Raw genomic sequence first — 24595 nt, forward strand, 5'->3', positions numbered from 1 at the left:
CTCTCTGTCTTCGCTTCGTTCGTCCGATCAATATGCCAGAAAAGATACACTCGAGCACACGCACACGTGTTCTTCTCTCTTCCGCGTCTCTGTTCCCGGAATTTTTGAACGAGCGTATACCGAAGGGAGCAGTAAATAAGAATTGAACGCCGCGAGCATCGAATGCTGGTCTTCTAATAGTCAGGGAGGAAATAACGCGGTTAGATCCTGGGATTTCAAGTTGCCGCGGGTTGGGTTGTCTCCTTTTCATTCGAGATTTTCCATCGAGCTACCGTGCAAATATAATTTATTCGCAGCCTACATTAACAACAACGAAACAACGCGAAGCTCCACCTCGCTGGCGATGCGTATCACGCTCAGTAGAGATTGTAATATCAGATCCCGGAGGCAAGGCGGGAATTTGAGGCGTTTCCACTTTCCTTTCTCCCTTTTTCTCTCTTTCTCTCTCTCTCTCTCTCTCTCTCTCTCTATTTCCCTGCTATATCTCGATCGCTGGGAAACCGTACGAGAGAGCCTCCGCGTATGCAAATCGCTTGGCATTAGTTAGCATAAATAAAGGGCGGTTCTTGTGCACGCGGATCCAACCAGACAACCGATCTCTAGCACTGAATAGCTGGAGCGAACTTTCTAGTCCGGCAGCTGAACAGATATCAGACAAGAATTCTCGCCAGTCAAGTCGTGATCGCGTTGCATTAAAACGACCATCATCTCGGTTTCCAAGCAGTTTCCAAATAATTAGACAGTTATGAGCGTCGCGAAACGCGAATCGCAGCTTTTGAAGGCGCGCCAACGGATGCTGCGTTTGATCGTTTCGCGATTTTCCTTCGGAAGCACACGCGAAACGTTTCCCTCGAGTCGAACATAAAACGGGAGTATAAAACTCGAAAGACTCTCAAACGATTTTATTTATTTCTTTATCTGTTCCATACGACTTGGAAAAGTGAGTATCAAGTATCGATGATGTGTCATTAGTTTTTCGAAGCACGTAATATATATATATACAGGTTGTTGGTAACTGATGATACAAGCGGTGATTCTACGCGAAAAAAGAAGTCGAAAATATAGAATACAAATTTTTCGTTTGAGGCTTTGTTTTGGAGAAAATCGACTTTGAATTTTCGCTCGGTACGCGTGCACTTTATCGCGTCTCGTTATAACGGATTTTACTGTAGATCGTTATTTTTTTAATTTTTAAAATTTTAAAATTTTTATTCTATATTTTCGACATTTGTATCACCAGTTACCAACCACCAGTGTATATTAAGTAACGTTAGACAAGTACTAAAAAAGATTTATTTATTCTGCTTCAAGCTTTTTATTTCAAAACGATCTTTTTTCCGGAGGGGATGGCGGATTTTAATTAGAGTGAAAATTTTGTGCAATTTATTTTTATCGCGTTAATTTTTCGTACGAAGAAATCTATTACGACTCTATATTGGTTTGCAGCGCGAACAATATTTTTCAATTTACGTGCAATAAATCTGTGTAACTTGCAAAAAGTAACCGAGGAATCAAAATTTTCGTTTACATTCAAATCCTGAACAAACAGCGACCGCTACGACCACAGGAAAAATAAAGGATTTTTACTAGAAATGCACTCGCTGGGGAAAAGCGAAAACCCAGTAAAACTCTTTTTTTTGTTTCGTTTCGATATCTCAATTCGTTTGCAAAATACGGGATTTGAAGGTAGAGCATTCGAACACACGCGAGTCTCGTGAATGGATTCTAAGAATCGGCATGACCCACATTTTTTCCTCCGATTGCATACTAGCGTCTAGTACAAAAAAAAACGCTGATTCGTCGTCTGGCATTGACCACTGCACAGGTGTCGCGCTTTCAGGTAGGTCAGTGACGAGAGCGAGCGAGAGGCGCCGGCAAACTACTTCTCTTCAAACGACGATATATCCCAAACGAAAATTCGTATCAGGATGAAACGAACGACGTTTTGAAGCTAGCGTTTTCTCACGCTGTATTTTCGACCAATCGCGGGGAGACGCAATCGCGAGGAAACACGTCAACGGGAGTCGTAAATTCCCGTTACGATTATAATAATCGACACCACGAGTTGATCGATCACCTGATTTCCGTTAAGATAATAGGGGTGGTTAAGTTAGTATAACGCTGCGATTAACAGGATTATAAGGTTTTTATTTCCAACACTTATGAGGTACACTGTTGAGTATGTATACGTTAAGTAAATGACTGATTTAAGGAGAGTAACCCGTCAATGACTTGTTGACTATTCTAACGTTGTAGAATAAGTAAAGTACAGTGACGACGCTGTGTCGGAGGAAAGCTTAGCGATGGGTGTGTCTAGCGCACGGGACCATCGGATTTGTTCATGACATTTTGGTCAGGGAAGTGAGGGCAGTATACATTGCTTCTGATTGGATAAACGAAGGTTGGTGGACTAGGAAGGGTCTTAGCCGCCCTCGATAGAAAGTTGCTAGTGGGAAGCATCGTACGTGAGAAAAACTAACTTTCCAGTGTCAAGCCTTAGTAGACAATAATCTACAGAAAATGATTTAGAAGTAAAGATATTTGTTCGGTCTGAAGGACCTTAGTTAGCAAGTTATTGGGATTTATGATGGGTCCTTAAGACTATTGAGGGTACGCAGTAAGGATGAGCGGACATCTAGTTTCCCGTCTGGCCCGCGTGTAGGGTCTTGTCTAGGTAGAGTGTCGCCCGACGTAACACACGCTGTTGTTCATAATTTTCAGTCGCAAACAAAAAATAAAGTGATCGTTTCTCAAGAAATGCAGACGGAGAAAATCTCTTCGCTTCGTTGTAGTCGCCGGTATAATTTTCGCCAATTTTCCACGTCTAATTGTAAGTAGCTACAGCAGCCCGGAAGCTTACGGAGTCGCGTAATCGAATGACGGACAACTTTGTTAAGCGATAGATTTGGTTTCGCAGAAACAGTGTCTAACAACGAATGAAGTTAACCGAGATAATTGGCTCGAGGAAATAGCATATTATTTAAACGAATAGAAACTTGTTTCGCCGATATGTTTGCTCTTTCCGCTCTTCAAACTGTCGCTTCGTCAAAACAGTGAAAATTTGGTTTTGGCATAACGCGTAATTAGGCTATGATCGTCAAGAGCACAAGGAATGGTATCTATTGCCGGTTGTCAGTCATCGAAATCAGCGATGAATCGGGAAATTCGCGAACAATTAAAATTACCGGAGGCACGTAACGCGGGAGAAAGAGCCAATTGATACCGTCTAATCGGTTGGAAAATATTGAAACGTGGCTGCGGGGCCGATTTGATTAATCCGCCGCACCGGTTCAAACGCATCGTTTCAACCGGCACGTACAATTACACGTGTCCCGTGAACGATGCCGGTGGTCAGACCAAACAAAACGATCCGCGTTCCCGCTGTTCTGCCAGGATCATATTAAATTGATACGAAGTCGAATTAGCCTGATTAATTTTCACGTCAGGTGCTTTCGAGCGAACCGTGGCCGCGTGCATTGGCATTCGAACAAATTAAATCGCGCATCAATTGCCAATAAAATCTACAAACGTTTCTATTTCCTTCTATTCTTCCTTGCCTTTGTCTCTCTTATTTTCCAACTATCCTTGGCATCTTTTTAATTAATTAAACTTGAAATACACGTTTAGAGAGCGAGGTCACTGGAAAAAGAAAACACGCGCTGCCGAACGCGTTACCGCAGTACGTGTCAACTTGGAAAGATTTATGCGGTGTGAATTTATCGCGACGAACTTCAAGCCGACCCTGGAGAAACGTACGTAATCTTGATTAAACGCGTAGCCTACTCGCGAGTCGGCCAGGTTTCCCCGCCGGAAACACGGTCTAGTTTCGTGACGTTAGCGAGGAAAACTTGCAACGCTGGCAAATGGGCTTTGGAGCGAGCGCACCCGCCTGTTTTGGACACGGTGCTTTCGTGCGAGGGTCCGTAATTTCGTTGTCAGGGTCTCTCTGGGCGAAGAAAAATTCGGAGTTACAGCGACAGTGTACGACACTAAAGTTTCATGCAGTTTCTCGTTCGATACGAGACACGACACGACGAGTTAATTCGTCGCCGTGGTGAGAACTAAAAAAGTCCAGCCTTCCGGCTTCTTTTGTACGTTCTCATAAAAAATGCATGAGATTGACGCGAGATCCCAGCCGGCAGGTTAATGCGATTCTTTCGTTGGTTCGGGGACACGTAATTTCGCAAAACTTTCGAGACTTTTAACACATCTTTCCGTCGTTCGCGAGATCTTCGGAACTCGGGGAAATCCGGCAGAGATTCCCCATATCTGGAATGCGGGATCGGACAATGTTTGAAGTCGGTTCAAAGTTTTAATGATTAGTTTCACGGAGATCCCGTTCGTCGGACCTAAAACTACTTGCGCTACTTAAACCTGGATCCTCGTCTCGGCTTGCTCGCATCATCAACGATCTGGCAAATAATTTTCTTCAATCCCTCTGCATCTAAAGGACGAAGATTAACCTTTCGATTCTCATAGATCGCAGATCCTCACGCGATATCGCAAACTTTCTTCCTTTCTATCTTTATTGCTGCAATATTATTATAATATTAATTTCGCAAGTTTATTTTCAAATACCTGCACAGTTGGACCGTTGGAAACATCGAAAGACGTTCGAAAAGGAAATACGCGGCAAAGAATCACGTTAACCGAATATCCTTCGAAGACTGAAAATCACATTTGCATGTAATCGTGCAGCTACGTTCAGCTTGCCGCCTCTGTCTATCGTTGACAATAGAGGGATGATAATTGATTTAAAAGCGCGTACGTACAGGCTACACAATATATCGGATCGGGCGAATCAACGGTATCGATATCGAGCTGCATTACCTACGGGTAAATATAATTTCAAAGTTACTCGAGCGTTTAATGTAAGGTGCAACGGAGGTTGCACGCAGCAAGGGTGAAATTTACAGCGTATCGTACACATAGATCCTGCGGCAAGAGGAACATGCAATTTTCTGAAGCGTGTCGAAACGATATTCAGGCCGAGCGCGGGCGCGCGTTTACGGCTCGTATTAAATTAATCACATCGATTAGGGGAACGCATATTTTCGAGCGCCTTTTACTCGACCGTAGCTTGGATCGCGCCTTCGCCCCTAGAAAATTTATGAAACGTTATTAATCGGTCGGTCGGAGTGTTAATAAACGCGTCCTGTCTCGCGTGTGAAGACCCTTCTGTAAAAACGTAATTTATTCAAAGCTGCGCGGCTCAAAAATAGACGCTTAAAATAGAACGTTCTTTTTTCTACCTCTCTCTCTTTTTTTTTTTTTTTTTTTCATGCCAGATCATTTTATCCGTAAATTCCTTGCGATTCAATAATTCACGATAACTCTGAAAATTAATTTCTCGCCGGGCGCGCAATTTTTTAACGAATCCGAATATAAATCGCGAAACCGTGTAGTGATTTATCGCGGACCGAAAAGAAAGTTCCAGCCGATGAACATTTTTTTTCTTTTTTTTTGCTTTTTTCTTTTAATGTAACGAACGAAGTTTCGCCGTGTTCGTTTTACAGATGAGGTTGCGCCAACTTTGCCTATGGGAGTAGGAAAATTGGTACAGAATTTTCTTCATCACTCGTTTATTTATTAATTAAAGTCGAACGCCATCCGAACCGTATCGGCCACACGTCGAAATTACAATCGGTCAGCGCGTCCTACCGAAATATTATATGGACAGGGTCGTTTCTTGTTCGATTATGTCACGGCCGCCGACAGCGGTTAAGTGACGCCGGTTTGCACAACGTGTAATTAGGTGGCTTGTAAAACAATGGGTTTCAGTTTGACCGTAGAACGCGACCGAACAAATATAACCGGTGACCATGGCTCACGCCATTTGTCTTGGTTGCTAACGTGCCGCATTTACGCCCCGCGAAATTGTACATCAAATCACGAGGTTATCGTATCCGCATTAACCAACTAGTCGACCAGTATCGAGAACAATCGCTTTTATTTCCATTCTCCCTTACAATTTTCCTCTATTTTTCTTCCTTGTTATTCAATTGTTTGCAAAGCTCTGTCGTTTTTCCTCTTCCCAAGAGAAGAAACGAATCGTTTTAATCGAAATTTCTATTAATTAGTTCCCCATATAGTAGCCATCGTTGGCTATGATTGTCTTTCATTTCGCTAACAATTCACTTATTCCACTGTTGAATATTTCATTTGTTAGAATTTAATCTCGGAATTAAGATTATTAAACAATTATTACAGGAAGTATAGGTGAGTGTTGTGGAATGTAGACAGTTGGTTAGTTATTCTCAGACTGACTGGCTTAGTGACCCATGGCTCTTGAAAAGGTTTTGAACCCCATTCTCTATGCAGTAAAGAGTGTGACCTGTGTAGATGCTGTGTGGCGTCACATGTGCCACGGAACCTCCTAGTAGCTTCTCGACGTGCCCAATGTTCCATCCATATCCTTACGCTTCTTCCGCCGAATTCTCGAAACAGCATGCACGCGCTAGCCATCGCGGTACGTCTCACGAACGCACGCTAATGGGGATATCGCTGGGCAACGAAGGGAAGAATCCGTTCGATCAGTCGCATCATCTGTATGCGATTAATATCGTTGTATTCCAACATAATTTTTGTTGCCATAGTATCCTTCCGGCGCCTCTACAGTCTGGGAATTTTTCATGCTGAAAATTTGTATAACAATCTAAACAAACCATCGATCTACTAAAAAAAAAAAAAAAAAGAAAGAAACTCGTGGGACCTTTAGCAAATGTTTTATACGATACACGTCGGAACAATCTTTTTTATCAAATTTTCAACATCGATTAATTTCTCCGCTAACATTATTTGCAAGCACGTGTTTGCGTGCTTTGTATCTTGACGGTTAAAGTATCATAAAATGGTTGAATTAACTTCGACCAAACTACTCCACTGTCATCTCGGCTCGAAGCTTTAAAGCGGAGAAGATGTCACGCGGAAAATAGTTTTAAGAGATGATAAAACCGTTTTTCTAACAAATAAACATATCGAGTATACTCTACCGAGCTGTTCCTATTCGATTCCAACACCGTAGACCGTCGGAAATCTACGAAATTCAAGATATGGATTTGGGAAATGGAATACGTCAACGGGCAGAAGCACGGGAGTGAGAAAGTGACTGGAAGCTATTGCGATTCGGATTCGCAGAGAATGGAAGTATGACAAGACTGAATCGTCCGTGTTGAAATTCGTTCGCCATCGAATCTACCGATTCAAGCGGAAAATTACGAAGGTAATTTATACGAAGACCAAAAATTCCATGATAATTCGATCGCGAAAATATCCTTCTCGATCCTTGCGACTTCGTACCGGCTAGTCGGTCGCATTAAAACAAGAATGAATTTTATGAAAATTCGTTATCCAATTTCATGGAAATTCGATAGTTACGGATGCAGCAGAACCAAAAGCTATAGCAGCGGAGGATATCTTATTCCGGAAGAAAACAGACTTGATTGTACGAGCGTAGGCCATCGGTAACCCTCAGGGATTTTCCTCTTCATCCAGCGAACTGCAAATGAAACCGATTTCCCTGAAACCGTAATTGGTACTGACCACGGGCGCCGCTGCTATCCTCCTATGATCCTCCGACGAACACTAATTCCCGTGGTCTTGGAAAATCCACGGTTCGACCGTCGACCAGCATACGAACCATCAAGAATTTTAATCCAATGTAAATTCTAAAGAGTATACATGCATATTGGCGGATCTTACCTCAGGTACAATATTAGCTTGATAGGAAATATTTTTTCAAATGAAATCTTTATCGCGCTTATCTTTTCAACGTATTATACGTTTAAAGAAATATCCACGCGATTCGATACATATACTTTTCGAATTTTTAAAAGTTATCATAGTCGCGATAAGCATATCTCGCTATAGCGTCGATGAAACTTCAGAAATTTTCGTATAAGAAACGCTAATTAATATATTCATAAAAGATTTTTACAACGATATTTCTACTAGTCGAAGATTCCTTCTTCTTTAACGCTATCGATAAGAGTTATAAACAAAAGAGGAAAATTGGTCAATTTTTTAACTTGGGGAAAACGTTTTATATACGCGAGCTTAAGCACGAGACACGTTGAAGATCGACGTTAGTTTTTATCCGTTTTCAATTGGGTTTTCTATTTATTCGGGATTCTAGGTCCTTGTTTACCCACACATACCCGTTCTTCGACATTTCTACGTTCCACCTTTTTATCGTACGTCTTAACAAAGAATCCGATAGAGTTTCGCCGGATTCGAAGCACTCCGTCGCTACCGCTGTTTATAAACAGCCTTAAACCCAGGGCCCGTCTTCTGTCGAAGATTCGCCCTGGCAATCGGCATTTCCCGCGAAGTGTTTACCTTGGCGCGCTGTCCGTAAAATGGAGGGACGGGATTCGAGTTCGCAGCCATTTTCCCGGAGATCTCGAGGCTTGTCGATAAGTTCGTAAAAAGAGAGGAGTGTAAGAACCGTAAATTTTCTTCCTACCCGTAGGTAAAGGGCGATGTCACCTCTCCAAGTATCGATTTGAACATAAAGAAGGAAACACTGACAAAAAGGCAGGTCCAAAGACTCGAATCGACGATTTTCCCTCAGCTGTCGTGATCGTTGTGACGGCGCTTGTCTTTGACGAGCAAATAAATATAGAAATTATAGGAAAGCGAAATGTTTTCGTTCGTTTCCGTGCTTTTGTCGCGTACGAAAAAGGAAGGAAATTGTAATTGGTTATAGTTTGTTTAACATTGTAAAATTTGTTCGCGAAATCCGAAACCTAACAATTGCTGCACGGAGCAATGTTTTTTAATCACTTTCGAACGATCTCCTTTTACAACAACGAAATAACTTGGTATCATCTTTCCATGGTAAAAGAACATTTTTACTGAAATACGATTATTTATTTTTATTTCGATATTTTTCTACAAACGTGCATATTTTTTCTAACTTTCGAGTTTCAAACAATTACAGAGAATTAAATGACTGTATTCGATACTTGGAGTGAATTTTCCGCTTTTATCGCGCAACGTGTTTTCGTACGACAAACGGCAGAAAGTTAAAAAGTCGGGAGAGCGGAACGCGAAAAAGAGAAATCATACGAAGGAATCAATTTCCCCGTGGAAAGACCAGGACCGTCTCTGCGACGTGGAAGAATAAGCGATCTGTTGCTTTGGTGACTGGTTTTAACGCACCCGATCGATTTCCGTTCTAATGGAAAGCGTCGTGGCGGACACAGAGTCGAGAGGGGAAATAAACTCGAATGATTTGCGATAAGTGTACAGGCAACGAGTGTCGTTCCACCGTTCTCCGGATCGGAGATGTTTCCACAGAAAAAGGAGAGAGAGAGAGAGAGAGAGGGAGTGAATATCTGTAAATCGTCTATTTATTCGAACGTCGGGCACGACGCGAGATTCAATTTTCCTGGAGGAAATCCAACCGTCGAAGGAGGAATTCGAAGAGTTTCAGCCGGCAGTTTGCCGTTTTAATCGAGGCGGATGCCGCTTTAATGAAACGATCGAATCGCGTTTTCGGCTGAAAAATGGGCCACTCGAGATGAAAAGCTCGCTCGAGTAGATTCGCCTTCTCCGATGCCACGTCGTAACTCGATGGATCGTCTTTTACCACGAGTTATGTACGCCGGAGGCTCGTTGTCTCGAGGATCGGCAATTCCATCGATTATGCTCGTTTCTTTAATCTCTTTCGTCCCTTTACAACGTCACGATTCCACTTATTTTCTCGTTCTTCCGTGTAGCTCTATCGCATTTCGATTCCTCCCTTTTTTTCGGAATACCTCTTTGTTACCCTTGCAGTCTTGAATCGTCTGTATAGGCCAACCAGGTGAACAACGAATCGCATAATCGATCGGGCCGCGTTACCTCTGTAGCGGCACCCGAGCAGGACAAATTCAAATCCTATTATTGTTTTGTTTCGGAGTATCATGACCGTTAGGTCACAGATATTGCAGGGAGTAATGAACTCCGAGCAAAACAATGTCGCCGCTACTTTCAACCGTCAAACGCAGTCGAGTTCAAACTTTCCGACTGTCCCCCGATCAGTATAAATAAACAAACGAAGTGACAAGTCACAGAGTTCAGCGATCGCAGCATAAGCATACAGACGCATCAGACGTGTATACGGAGTTTCTGGACACACGCGTATTTATTTTGCAAGACTTATTATACCTGGACTTGTGCTTTGTGTCGAATTAATATCTGTAATAAATTGCTCACAAACATATAGACTGTTATTCGTGATATTCGGTAAGATCAATCCTCTACACCTCTATCGGTACAGCGAGCAAAAGACAGCACAGTACAGGAATCAATCGACATCCTGGCAGGGCTGAATGAAAAATGAGTGGAGCGAGTGGTTTTGAAAATAAATCGTCGGCCAAAGGAATTTAATTAAATTTTGCAGAGAGACGAAGAGATTCTCTTCTTCCTTGGTAGGTGTCGATCCGATGACTCGTCAGGGATCCTCTTCCGGGTATTGTCTCTTTCTTCGGCTTTTCGCGTGTCCACGCGCACACCTTAGTTTGCATTTGTCAACGTGTCGCGTTCAAGCAAGCACGTTGGAAGCTTGCAACAAAGCGTTCCATGCATGCCGATAATCCGCATAAAGAGTGTATCGCACATTTTTCAGCCACTGCCAATAACTATTTTCCTTTGAGGATTATCGTATAAGATGTACAGGAATATTCCCTAGAGAGAAATTAATCCTTTGTGACGTCGCAAACGCGAAAAGTTACATATATATACACAGTGGCAAGCATTTAAATAAGAATATCTTGTTGAAACTTCCGTAAAATATGTATCGTTTATCTGCAAATAAATATTGTTACCTTGTGAAACGAGATATTTGCAAAATTATAATGAATATACGAAGAGTAGATTGCGTTTTAGATAGAAATATTTGTTAGCAATTATTAAATTTTTTTCCGATTAAAGGAAAATATTCTAACGAATTACGGTCTTCGCCACTCGGAAGCAAATAAAATTTTAGTTATGGAAGGTTAATAATAGCATGGAAAACATCCAGGGCATTTTGCCGGCTTTTTTTATTCCCGATTTAATGACCGTCACCATCAGGTTTCGGAAATGGGAACACGATAAAGTCAGCCTCCATAGGGATAATATACGGCCGCATATCATCCCTCCCAGTGGCCGTGCCATCGAACAAGAACAGGAAAGCTCAGCATACGCCGAGATTCATCGACTTGGAGCCGTTTCGGGGCTGACAGCCGGCAATTTTTCCGACGAGACCTGCATTTGCATCTTTACGACTTTTGACGTGTCCCACTCCGCTCGTTTTTGCCTCCTCTCGTCATTCGATTCGTATCATGAATCCGATGACAAATCACCCACTAACCGCTCTGCTCGTTGCTCTATCATATTCCGTGGCACAGCCACCGATACTTGCAAGTGTTTTTCGCAAAGTTTCTGCGAAGAAGGTCAAGGTGAAAAAATTACAATTTTTATAGCCTAAAATCTTCGAAACTTCGACTTGAATAAGCAATACAGGAGGATATAAAAGAAAGCTCTACTTTCGAAAGTCTAGAAGATCGATACCAAGAGCATCGACCTCGAAGGCCCAAGATCGACGAGCTTCTGACCTTAAAACATCTCGAGGTGAAACAAGTTGGAAAACTCTAAATTAACATCCTATAGAATGCCGTAAGAAAATCTTCCCTCAGGCCACTCGTTCTACTTCATCTTCAATTGCGCGTAAACTATATCGGCCCCAACATCGTCGAGATACATAGCGACGTTTCCACCGAGTCCTACGATATTATCCTCGCGAAAAATGACGCTCCTGCCGCGTGAACAGCAGTATAAATTATTAACAAACGGCACAGGGAAAGATACAGAGAGGGAGAGAGAGAGAGAAAGAGAGCGTGGACAATAAACGGAAATTTATCTGCGAATAGGCACACCCGCGTTCGGTGCCGTTTATTCTCCGAAACTTGGACAAAAGGAATATTTATCGCTTCCTCTTATAACAGTCATTACGTGGCTTTGTTCCAACCTCTGTCCGACCATGTTCGAACCGACGTTGCAACGTCGAAAAAGAAACGAAGGGGGAAAAAAGAGGGGGATTTTTTAGTTTCGATTCCGAACGCATTCGAATCTGTCGCGTTGTCACGACATTCCCAATCGTATTTGCATTTTCACAACGTTTAACGACCTTAAGCTGGTTGTGTTTCAGCCTGCGCGAAATTGGCGACGCGATCGCCGTTCGATGCCACGATTTTTTGTACAAAGAGTCAGGAGAAAGGGTATTTCACGAAAGGATGAAAGGATCGCGTAGCGTTCTGTTGTTGCTTGTTTCGAGCCGGTTTGTTCCTTCTATTAACTCACATTCATCCACCGTGACTGTTCCGACAATGCTGAAAAGAAAATCAACGCGATCGAAATTCCACGCGTTTTCGAATAATTGGCTTTCGAATTCCTTTTTTTTTCCCCTGGCAACCTTTGTGCATTCGTTGGTTGGTATTCAGATATTTTAGCGAATTTTCGTAAACCATGCGAGAAATTTTGTAGACAAAGCTACGCGGGTGAAAATTTTATGCGATTGTACGTTGCGAGTGACCGAGTTTCGAATACTAATGTGAACGGAATACGATTTCTTTATCTTCCTCTTGATTACTCGATTCATTAATCCTTTAAAATAGATTTTGCATATTCCTTATAAATTTCGTAAGAACGTTTATGACGTCGAATGGGACAAGACGTTAAGCTACGTGGCGAGCTACCAGACGTGTGCCGTTAGACTCGAGGATCGCTATGAAACCCTTCGCTGAAGCATTATATTCTACATTTGTCCGCGTGAGAAGGATTTCCCAGATCTTGGTGATGCTCGAGTTGATTTTCAACCTTTTTCGTATTTCTGTTTGCAAGCCACCAAAGCAATTTTACCGTTTCGATCGTGTGTCTACCCTTAGCTACTAAAGCAAAGAATCATTTTGCGAATAAATATGCTTCGGAGATACGTAGAATTCTTAATAAAATTTGCCAAGTCAGCGTAGTAATTAGATGTTTTCGCTTTAAAAAATATTTCATAATAGATACCGTGAAATGGCAAAAAGGGACTTAACGAAAGACGTACAGTCCTGTGAATAATTATAAAACTGAATTATTATTTTCATTATTAATTTATTTTATATATATATTATATTATTTTATATTTATTATTAGTATTCTATATTATTTCCTCGATATTTCTAATAGATAGTGTAACTATTCATAGAATTGATCAAAACTGAAAGAAAATATCGAATGAAAAAGTAATAAAATTAACACTGACTTTATATTTTTTAACGCTCAAGAACAGGATATCAAAATTTAATTTCTTCCAGACTTTGAAAGAAAAAATTTTGTATTCCCTGTATCTTCTTTTCCGTTTCGTATTAAAATATGGAATTATATAAACGAGTTTGTCAATCTTTCTTTTAATATTATGAAAACTCAAAAAGTGGGCTTGAGTGAAATTGAAAGTAGTGACGACTCTTAGAACGTTTCCTTTGATTATACTATTAATTAGTTATATCGTTATATTAGTTAATTCGTTCAGTGAAAATTGATACTGCCAGTACCTACATCCGTATCTCATCTGAATGTCGTTTCGACTATTTGACAGCCACATTTGTGAAGTGTCAAAGTCAATGTATGTATCATAGCAGAAAATTAAGTAGACGATCGATAATTAGCTGTATCTGGGATATTGGTTACATATAGAAAGCTGTCAGCCGTTTTCGAAACGTTATATTGTACAGGTTTATTCCAAAGCGAATATCTCATTGTGTATATTATAATAGAAAATCGAACGGAATATCGTACAGGATTTCATGCCGCACGATGATCGCTAAATCTTAGTTTCTTCAAGCGTTTTTCTAATCATAGTATTCGCGTTCGTGATTCGCCTCGTCTCTCGCGTTGTTCTGTCTAAGGAAATTGAACGTCGCGTGGAAAATCAAGGAACCTCGAGAAGCTCGAATTAGATTTCCTTGGAAATCGTGACAAATCTACTACCACTCTATCGTTTGCAAGACGATCAAGTTACTCGCAGAGCTGTCTAATTAAAGCCCATTTTCTTCGTTCTTTCTTCGTTCCTTGATATTCAGAATCAACTTGCACGAGAAAAAACAGCCGGTTCGTTTACGGATAATCAATTAGTAACAGTCACTTCCACGGTGGTTTCTCATCCGGTTCTCACAGAGTTCATGCAGCGCAGATGGCAAGCTGGAACTTTCTAATTGCTTTCGTTCGAATCGTTCGATTCGATATCATTTTATTTAACCTTTCCACGTTTAACCCTTCCACGGTGTTCGAGTCTCCTCCACCCACCATTTCAGAATCGAAGAAACTTGGAGCTGGATCATTTTCTTACTACCGTTCTTATTTGTCTTCATTCGCTTCATTCACTAATTGGTATTTCGTGATAATCCGTATAATATAACTTCACTCGAAAGGCAAATATCCAGATATATCCCTGTGGCGGATCGGTATCAACAGAGGACGCCGACAGGTCGAGGCATCAACGCGGCGCAACACCTCCCGGGCGATCCGCGGGTACCAACCGCCAACACTAGAGGGCTACGACGACAACGAGTCTGTCTGTCTAACTCGCTAGCGGTCGAATATACGAGCGATTGATATAAATACCGCACCATGCGAGACTCCCTCTACGTCTAAGGCAGGGACTACCGGGCATAGCCTTACTGACGAGTCCACCGGTAGTCCCGGGACGAAACGCACGACTCTCTTTTCATCCGTCACATCCCGAAAGGTGAATTCCATTAGGGAGAACAGGATAGCTAATGAAGCTTTTCCTGTATAAAAATTACCAAATACGATATTAGTTTCTCAGATCTGTCTCTTCGCAGATTGCACGTGTAATAACAGATTTCTTGTGTAATAATGCTTGTACATTAGTGAAACTTTACGCCGTTCGTTAAATAAATAAATAAATGACGATAATGAAAATATCGATCGATTAGGTAAATTCGATAAACGAAAGAATTGTAACGATTCGCAGTATATAATAAGAAAACAGCGGACGTTCGCACGTGCATCCAACACGGGTGACATTATTAAATTTCTCCGGTGCTTTCCGCAATGTGCAACGCAACGCAACGTGTCGAAATGCTGCGGCACCGCGTGCTCACACGTGCCGTCGTCGCGGAAGTAAAAGTCAAAAGTTACTAAATCAACATTCGCGATACGATGGCTTTGCACTTTGCTGCAATATTCTCGTATCGAACTCCGGGCGCGACGCTTAGACGCTGTTTATCAATCGAGTGATTTATCAAGCGGATTAATCTCGCGAGATCGAAGCGCAATTTCGCGAGAATCGCGTAGCCTAAAGCGCCCTTTCTCTTCTCAATGAGACAAATTGTCGTAACGATGATTTACTTGGCGTCCTTCAACGAAAAAAAAAAAAGAAAAAAATAGAAAGCGCGAAAGAGTAAGAGAGCCTGGCTTAATATCATTTTCATGCTTATTACCAAGGGTGTAGTTTCAAAAAGTTGAACGATACACGGATCTTCTGGAAAATAATTATTCCACGAGCAGAAATTAAAGTTGGCTCGCCTGGCGCGTCTCTCCTTTTGCCAAGTGCCGAGAAAGATAAAGAGGGGAGGGGAAACCGCCGGAAACAGGCAAAATATTATTGCCAGCACGCTGCTCCATGAACTATAAATTTCCACTTGCGCTGAATTCTGTTGCGTCGCAAGAAGTTACATATCCTCCGGCGGTGCCACTGCACGGTCTTTGTTTTTTCCGTCGAGTATTCAAGAAGAAAAGACGCGGAGGAAAAACAGCAGGAAAACTATGAAATAGATATAATTCTCCCTAATGTATGTACGAGATAAAAAGGAAAGCGTAGTGTTCGTTATTTACGTTAGAGTATTCCAATTACTGGCAGTCTCGTAAAAAGTCAAACGTGTCTCATATATTCGCTATACTTTAAAAGTAATACCCCGAGATTAAAACAATTTACAATAACGCCAGGTGCTCGTTGATGTCGTAATTCTGGTATTTCCAGATTTATTTCTTATACACGATCGAATCTCGTTCGAGTTTCGTCTCGTTGGCTGGTAATCGTCGTCTCATTTATCAACGATATTGCTTCATTTACCGCTTAGTCGCTCGGCTCGAACGACGTTCTTTTACGAGCTAGACTCGCGAAAACGCTTGCAAAATTCAGCATGGATGTCAAGGGTCGCGCTGGGTTGCCTTTATTGCGCGGTGGAAAATTAGCGTAAATCAACGTCAGCCGAGTGGACGGTGGATAGTCGGAGTATACCATTAAACGGGGATTAACGAAATAATAGATACGACGTTTATGGCGCAGAAGGACAGAGATATAGAAAAACCTAAGTCGCGAAATGTTTGCTACAATTCACTAGCCGATATCCGATAATATTGACATAAATTCGCGCGCCAATCGATATACCGTTATGGCAACCGCTATATGGTATAGCTGGATGGCTATGTATCGAGTACAATGTAAAGTCGATAAGAAATACACTGCTATATTTCCTCATATGCTCAATTAAGCAATACTAGAACCGGGTGCGAAGCCAGAACACTCGCTATCAACCACGTGCCATGTTGTACGCGTCATTCGTGGGCGTTTGCGGAAAATTGAATGACCACGAACGTTTTATGGATGGCTCGAATCCGATGCCTGAGTCCTCGAATTTTTAATCGATGGTCTTTGTGACTTTTTCCAAAATTCTTTCTCACGACTACGGAATATTTTTTACGATTTTCTGCGGGGTTATCTCGCGGTTTCAACTACGCTGCTATGGACAGTTTCCAACAGGGATCGCTGATTAGAAAGATAATTTATTGCGTGTTCTCTTCAGCAGTGCCTTTCTGGAGTACTTTTCGCTGTAATGAAAGTGGCAACAATGAAAACTTTGTACATTCGGAGGTGTGATTCCGCTACTGGAAGAATTCTACGAGGAATTCCAAGGGCACTCAAGAACGACAGTACCACGACATGAAGGAGAGACTTGAGTAGTAAAAGAAGTCGTACGAGAGTGCTGAGCATGAACCTCGTCGATGCGAGCGGAGCAAAGGGAAAATTCCCGCGTTGAAAAAAGGCGACTTGATGGCTCGGTAGTTCTGTTAAAGCGAACGAAATTAAATAACTTGGACAATTATAAAAGGAATTCAGAAAATGAATTTTAATATTAGAAAAAGACTTCGACACACGCTGTACCAGGAAAGAATTCCAATAATAAAAATCCAGTCGAAGAGTATTAAATTAAGAACTTTTGAACGATAAAAATGTAATACAATTGCAAGTACATTAAACAGAAGGAACTCCAGTAATAAAGGAAGAACGCAATAGCGTTGACAAAGTTTGTAATGAAAGACAAGTGCAAGACAAGACAAAAGTGCAGGAGTAACACCTGTAAAGAAACAAGACATTTCAACAAAAGCAGAACAGCATTTTCAACGATTAAAAAGGCAATTTATCCGATAACGAACGTAACGAAAAGATCCAATGGAATCTCTGTCGAAAAAGAACCGAAGAAAGGATATTAAGTGATATAACACCGCCAATAATCAGACATCAGGCAATCACCGATCGTATTCAGCGTTATTTATACGAATATTTAGCAAACTATCCATTTATCCTTTTGTAATTCTTAGACATTCTCCCAAATAAATGTAACGATGCATGCACAACGAGTCAATTACTAGTCATTTCGTGTACATCGAAGGCAATGTTTAATCAGGTCGCGCGTACACCGCACGACAATCGCTCTCGCGTATATTAGAGGCTGCGTAATTTCAGAGTGGACCGTGAACCAATTAAAGTAATGAACAGGCGAATTTGCCCACGGGTATGTGGAAATATTTCGCCGTTGCTTCGACGTTGCATTCTACTCCCTCCCTACCATCGTCGTTCCATTATCAACACGCGTCGTAGCAATTGCAACGAACCTTTCGACGCTGCTATCCAATTTCCCAACAGGAACAAACAAAAGGAACGCACAAAGGTACGCGTTTCCCGATTAAAAACGATCCCCGTGATTGTTAAAATTATCAAGTTGCGTAAAATATAGACAAATACCAACACATGGTGTTACGTTCGAATTAGCCCGCAGCCTAAAGGGGCGCATATCTGGCGATAAATCTTTTTCCAATTTCTAGGGGTTTCGGATAATTGATACATCTGCAAATTACCTTACAATTCCTCGACCAACAAGAACGACTTTTCGATCGTGTCGTCGACAATGGGAAAACGCGCGCGCGCCTATGCCTGGCAATTATATTCTAATATCCCGTGATAAACGAGCGAGAGAAGTAGCGGAGCGTGTAATTACCCTTGAAAAATGAATCCGCCGTTGGCCATCTCTGGCGCGGCTTGTTGCGAAATATCCGCGGGAGAAACGAAGGGCCCGTGGTGGAAAGTGCGCGTCTGCCCCCTTTCATAAAAGCCGGGCGTCGCAATTACGCGCCACTATGAAGTCCAGTTTAAAGTCCGTTTTCCGTAGCAATACCGCGTGCGGGCCGGAACGAATGGCCGGTCGGTGTATCAGGCCGCGGCGTAACTTTAATAAATCGCCCCTATGCGTCTCTGGTTCCGCCGTGTATTCCGTGTTCGCCGATGAGCATTTTCACGCTCGGCTCGTCCAGTACCAGGCATTTGTTATTTTAATTATTTTGCGTACAGATCGCGGCCCCGTTATTGTCAACGTTTTTAGCGCAATAGCAACGAGTATGTCCGCGAGTATGTTCCAGGCTGGTAAGTTGGTGAACAACAGCCACGGCGAATGAAATTACGTTACTTTTCGGGCGAAATTGCGTTTGCCGAGAGAAACGAGGCAAATCGAGCGCACGCTATTCGAGAGTATTGGTCAAAGAGAAGTTTTCGACAACGATGCGGTTGTTTGCAGCGAGCACGGTTAACTGTCGATTAATTAGCACTGGGAATCTTATTACTTCCGTGGCTTCGTTGATCGCCACGGTTTCAATACTCGAGAATAGCGAAATATTTCTTGCGAATGGATTAAATCCTGGATTACAGCAACATAACGTTAACTGGATTCGAGCTGGCTTCGTTAATTGGCCATCGTTATACCCGTTGTTTTCGAATATAGATATCACGATTAATTCGACGTAAAATTCATTTAGAAATCACGCGATCCGATGGAAATGCTCGCGGCTTCATCTCGTAATCACGATGGGTATTCGTGATTACGGTATTAATTATTAATCGAAGTGGCACGCGTTTACTTTCAATTATCCGCACATCAAATCAACGGCAAGATTTCAGATGATTGCTTTATCGACGGATCGACTTCCTCGTTGCAAAACGCAGTTAATATCGAAATCAGATCTTTTCTTCTTCGTTCGTGCTAAATATACGAAATGTTGTTTCCAGCAACGAGATCCCCAGCCGATTCCAGCTGATCGATATTATTTCTCTTCGTTTATTCATGGCCGATTGCACGGCCAATAAATCGTCGCCAATTTAGTTTAAGCACGAGCTTGAATTATCCGTTCCTCGGCTAAAGTCAGCGGATTATCTCGTCGAGCGAACGATTTCCTGCGGCACGAACGACAACCCGTTCCCTGTTGGCCCGTGAATTATCATTTATTTTAACATTTAATCGCGTCATTCGATCTTCCTTCCTACTTAAAGATTCAGTCGTCAAAATGACGACGGGTATCGCTACTCTTGTCTCTCTTCCAACTTTACAATCTAGCTGCGAGAAGTTAGAGCTAAGTTAAAGTGGATTAAGCCCGTGTCAAGTTGCTTTAAAATTTTTAAAGTTTCTCGTGACTGATTTGTACGTTTATTGGAACGGAACCGAAGAGCGATGGTTTATTAAACGACGAGAATTTTTCACGATCGCGAAAATCTATCGCGGTAAATGGATCGCGACACTTTCATAAACTTTTACTTTTCGTACTTAAGAGGTTACACCGCATCGAACCATGAACAGTAGCTGAAGTTTGCACATTTTCTCTCGCCGGTAATTACAAAACGATGCTTTAAGAAGCATAAAAAATCGATAAATTCGATTCTACGAAACTCTGTATTCCCTCGATGCGTTTTTAAATCGGTTAAGATGCATCCCATTGTTTCACAGCGAAAATACACGATAAGCCAACCGTTCTAATTTCAATCGGTGGCAGCCGTTGCTTTACGTCGTTGCGTCCTCCGCGCATTTCATAGAATTATCTTTTATTATCCTGCCGTTATACGTATAAACGGACAAATCATTTCGATACACGAATTACCGTAGACGAAAACGTGCTACTAATTCGAAAAATTGGATCGTTTGGGACGGTGCTCGGTCGTAATTATGCAGATAACTTTTACAAAATCGGGATTTAAATTGACATTCGATTTAAAAACTCGTTGAATTTCCCTCGTTCCAGATTTTCTCGTCAGAAACTGCCAACTATGCAGTCGATATTCAGCATCGAACCGGCGGAAGATCATGATAACGAAGTATAGAGCGAAAATTCAATGTTTGATTAAAAATCACATCGACATTTTCGACAAAAATATTCCCTCGCATTTTTCCACGTATATGTTCTATCATTTTACTCGGAAAGAATCCATTCGCACTCTCAAAAATTACTAGAATGTTCGAAAAATATACGGTTTGCTTCTTCGACATCTCGAAAGAAACATATTTATTTCTTATTTATTTATTTAAACGAGTTGGCCCTTTCTTGATACGTAGGTGAAATACCATAATACATAATTGATACCTATAAGAGTTTCCTAATTGTCTAACCCACATCGGAGAGCTTTCTGTACATAATTGGATTCGAAAGATGACGGAGAACCACCAAAGTAATCTAAGCTAGTAAATTTGTTTGCAAAATTTGATAGTCCGGTAATGACATTCGAATGCTCGAATCGAGAGGTAGATTGTGAAGATGAGAACGTAAGAGGATGCCTGATCGTTCTCATAGGTGCATCGATAATCGATATTGATTCTTTCGAGGATCTTTGAACACCGTACGTGTCCGTTCTGTATTTCATATTCGTACTATAAAATAAATAATTCCTATTATCGATTATACAGGGTGGTTGGTAACTGATGCTACAAGCGGAAAAGGGGTGATTCTACGCGAAAAAAGAAGTCGAAAATATAGAATAAACATTTTTTTTTTTATTTTTCCATCGAGACAACGAAAAATTTTCCATTCCATCGAACAATTTTTATTCTATATTTTCGACTTCTTTTTTCGCGTTATTTACCGCCAGTTACCAACCACCCTGTATAAAGTAAGTAAATATATTTCACGTTAAAAAAACGAGAAAATTTTCTACACTCGGCAAATCTATATTATTGACGATAGCTTCGATGAAATAAAATTGCAACGCTTTTACGTAACTCTACTCGTTTAATGTTACCAAAAAGATAAGGAACTACGATGGTTCATTGTCAACGAGTAACGAACAATTCGTAAACAAATTGAAACAATTGTAATCTTGGAAAATCGCATCGATCGAAACTGTGGGTAGCACCAACAGGCAACATTCCAAGCCCCCGTTCGCGTTTCCTAAATCTGCCGGATTTACAGCAGAGTCCGGCTTTGCAGCAGTCCGGCTTTGCCGATCGGAACGCGTCAGAGCGCGTTTGCGTTAGCACGCGAACGTAATAAATCCATTTGTGCCGGTATTGATTTCAGATAATGGGCAAGTGGTACGTGGTGGAGGTGCTGGAGCACAAAGTCGACTCGTCGAAACCTGCCGTTGGATCGTACGTGGTCGATTCTTGTCCGATCGTGAACCTGATGGAGGCCGAGAAATCGGCCAAGTTCTTGTCCTCGTTGAAGCTATTGTGGGTGGAGGAGGCCGGCACTGTGGAATACACCTTCCGGATACCGGACATCAGCAGGAAGCCGGGCTTCTGGATCTCCTCCAGTTTTCAAAATGGTAACTCATTCCAAACCAGATTGCAATTTCGGAACACGAAGAGGGCATTTTAGTTGCTGTGAAATTCGCAAAGGAAGATAGTCAGAAAAGGATATCAAATTTCTACTTCAGGCACCTAAGATTCTGATACGACACGCCATCAACGTACATGGCACACTTCGTCGTCGACGATGATTTTATTGAGAAATTACAATCCAAAAAAAAGAAAAATGAAATATATGAAATGAAATATGAATGCGATAATTCTTCGTATTCGATGCGTTCCAACTTGTTTTAGAAGCAGGTTATAGTTTAATAACAAACATATTTCGCAGAATATTTGCATATTTAATGTAATACTTTACTTATTTCTTTTGTCGACTTTTATCGTTATTAATTAACAATTTCCTTTGCAAAGTAGCTGTTGAATCTTCTCGTTTCGTGCATTCGTTTCGAAGTTACGATCGTTTGAGGTGGACAAACTTACAATTCGTTTCTCGGGTTATCTTACGTTTTTTTTTTTACAACTGTCCTATCGCGTTTGCTATAAACGATTGTGGTTTCACGAGGCTTTAGGACTCATAGAACGACGCTTTATCAGAATTTTAGGTGCGGTACTTTGATCATACTTCTTTTGCGAACCGATGAAAATTTTCACGAGCTTTTCCCAAGCGGGAAAAATTAATTCGAATAATCTTTTGACTTTTTCGTCTACTTTGTTCCCTTTTCTTTTCTGTTTTTGAGCGTTCTTGACAAAAAGCTGTGGAGATTTAATATTTTTTTCTGTTAAATCTGTGAAAAAGAGTGAAAATCGAGTAGATAAGCGTAATTCCCGACAATGATTCTGCCGTCCACGATTTTGCTGAACGGTTTTTCTCGGTCCGCGAGGATAGTCACCGTGCCATTCGTGGCGCATAAAACGGAAGAATAATTCCCCCGTGAAACGTCGCAGTTGGTGGCGCCAGGGGGAGAAAAATAAAAAATAAAAAAGCTACCCAGTTAGTTCCTGCTCCAATGAAGTTTCCTCACCGATAGATAATAACGAACAGCTCGATAACTTGCAGCTACTCGGTTCGAACTTCTTTCAAAGACGATTATCGTAAGCTGACGAGGTAACCGATTTCCCAGAAATATACTTTCCTCGATAACTGACCAGATTAAACGCGACCAAATTGGCTAGCCGCTAATGTGAATGCTCGTGCGTCGTGTTTCTCAGTTTAACGATATTATGTTATTCGCTTTGATTCATGGATGTCAAAGTAAGAAACGACGACGCATACGAAATGTAAGCGAGATAACTTGAATCTTTGTTACCAGTGTATTTCCAACGTGAAATGGAGAATTATTTATAGCTTGAGAAATAAGCCTTGGACGATATTTTTATGCACTTTTTCTTTCTTCGTTTCAATGTCTAGAAACTACTTTACAAATATCCTGCGTGTATCTCGTGACATACGTACTGTGTACTACGTATATACGTGACCGTATGTGTACAATATACTGGCAAATACAGGGTGGTTGGTAATTGGTGGTACAAGCGGAAAGGGGGTGATTCTACGCGAAAAAAGAAGTCGAAAATATAGAATAAAAATTTTTCGTTTGAGGCTTTGTTTTCGAGAAAATCGACTTTGAATTTTCGCTCGGTACGCCTGCACTATATTACGTTTCGTTAAAACGGATCTCACTGTAGATCGTTGTGTCGATGGAAAAATTAAAAAAAAAAAATTTTTTATTCTATTATATATTTTCGACTTCTTTTTTCGCGTAGAATCACCCCCTTTCCCCTTGCACCGTCAGTTACAAACCACCCTGTATATTTGTTTTTAGCGAAAGATCGAGCCGATACTCTGATTAGTAATAGTCCTGTATCGAACTATAGTCGTGCCCAATACAAACGAACGCATTCTTTTAGTCACTGGTTTTCTTTTTTAACGAAATAATTCTCGTGACAAATTCCTGTTGCCGATGTAGAACTGTTGAGAATTGTGGATCTTTGGAGCCGAAATAATGTTATAGGAACATTAAATTTATATTTACAGTTATTACTAAAATAATGATATATTTATTACATGCACGATTCTTTACATATTTATCGATACACACTTGCACGCGTCTCAGCACCTTCTACTATACCCGACTGTAAACCGACTCTTCGACGACCCTTAACCGACTGACTGTTTACATTCCTTTGTTTCGAGACGCTGCGCACACACACATACTTCCACACACTGATATATACATATAAGATTTTTTCTATTACGCACTTAACTCAGTCCAGCACAGAAAATTACACATATCTCAACAAGAACTGTTCTGTTCTCCTGCGTGATAAGACCAGAATTTTGTTAGGATATACAGGAAGAAGATTGGCGCTTAGATAGATTCCTCTATCGAGGGAATTAAGATCCATCATCTGGTTGGAAATCGCGTCTCGGTATGGTCCGATGGATTCTAAACAGAACTGTTCCTACAAGAGTAGTGGCTTACCAGTTGTCAGCTCCTAACTTCAAAGCAGTTTCAATTCATTGACCCGATGCAGCCTTCGTAGTTGGTGATCAATGAGCCGTATAAACGCGATAGAACAAAGGGGGCGGAACGAAATAGCCAATCGAACTGGTTGACTCCTAAGAACGAGATCGACAAACAGATAAACGGTCACTTCCATGGTAAAAGCGTCTTTTATCATAGTTTTCGATCGAAGCTAGCCTCGCAAGAACTCGCAAC

General features: G+C 41.3%; 1 protein-coding gene across 1 annotated transcript in view; it reads left to right on the forward strand.

Annotated features, from left to right (window-relative positions):
* LOC117243478 overlaps window positions 1-24595 on the forward strand; it is a 60008-nt gene that overhangs the window by 28041 nt on the left and 7372 nt on the right. Inside the window, exon 2 of the mRNA XM_033510998.1 lies at window positions 21646-21892. Within this exon, the coding sequence (XP_033366889.1) occupies window positions 21646-21892 (247 nt within the window). The remainder of the gene's footprint in view (window positions 1-21645; window positions 21893-24595) is intronic.

The sequence above is a fragment of the Bombus vosnesenskii genome, unplaced genomic scaffold (genome assembly GCF_011952255.1).
Source record: "Bombus vosnesenskii isolate JDL3184/JDL3185 unplaced genomic scaffold, Bvos_JDL3184-5_v1.1 scf7180000013266, whole genome shotgun sequence".
NCBI lineage: Eukaryota > Metazoa > Arthropoda > Insecta > Hymenoptera > Apidae > Bombus > Bombus vosnesenskii.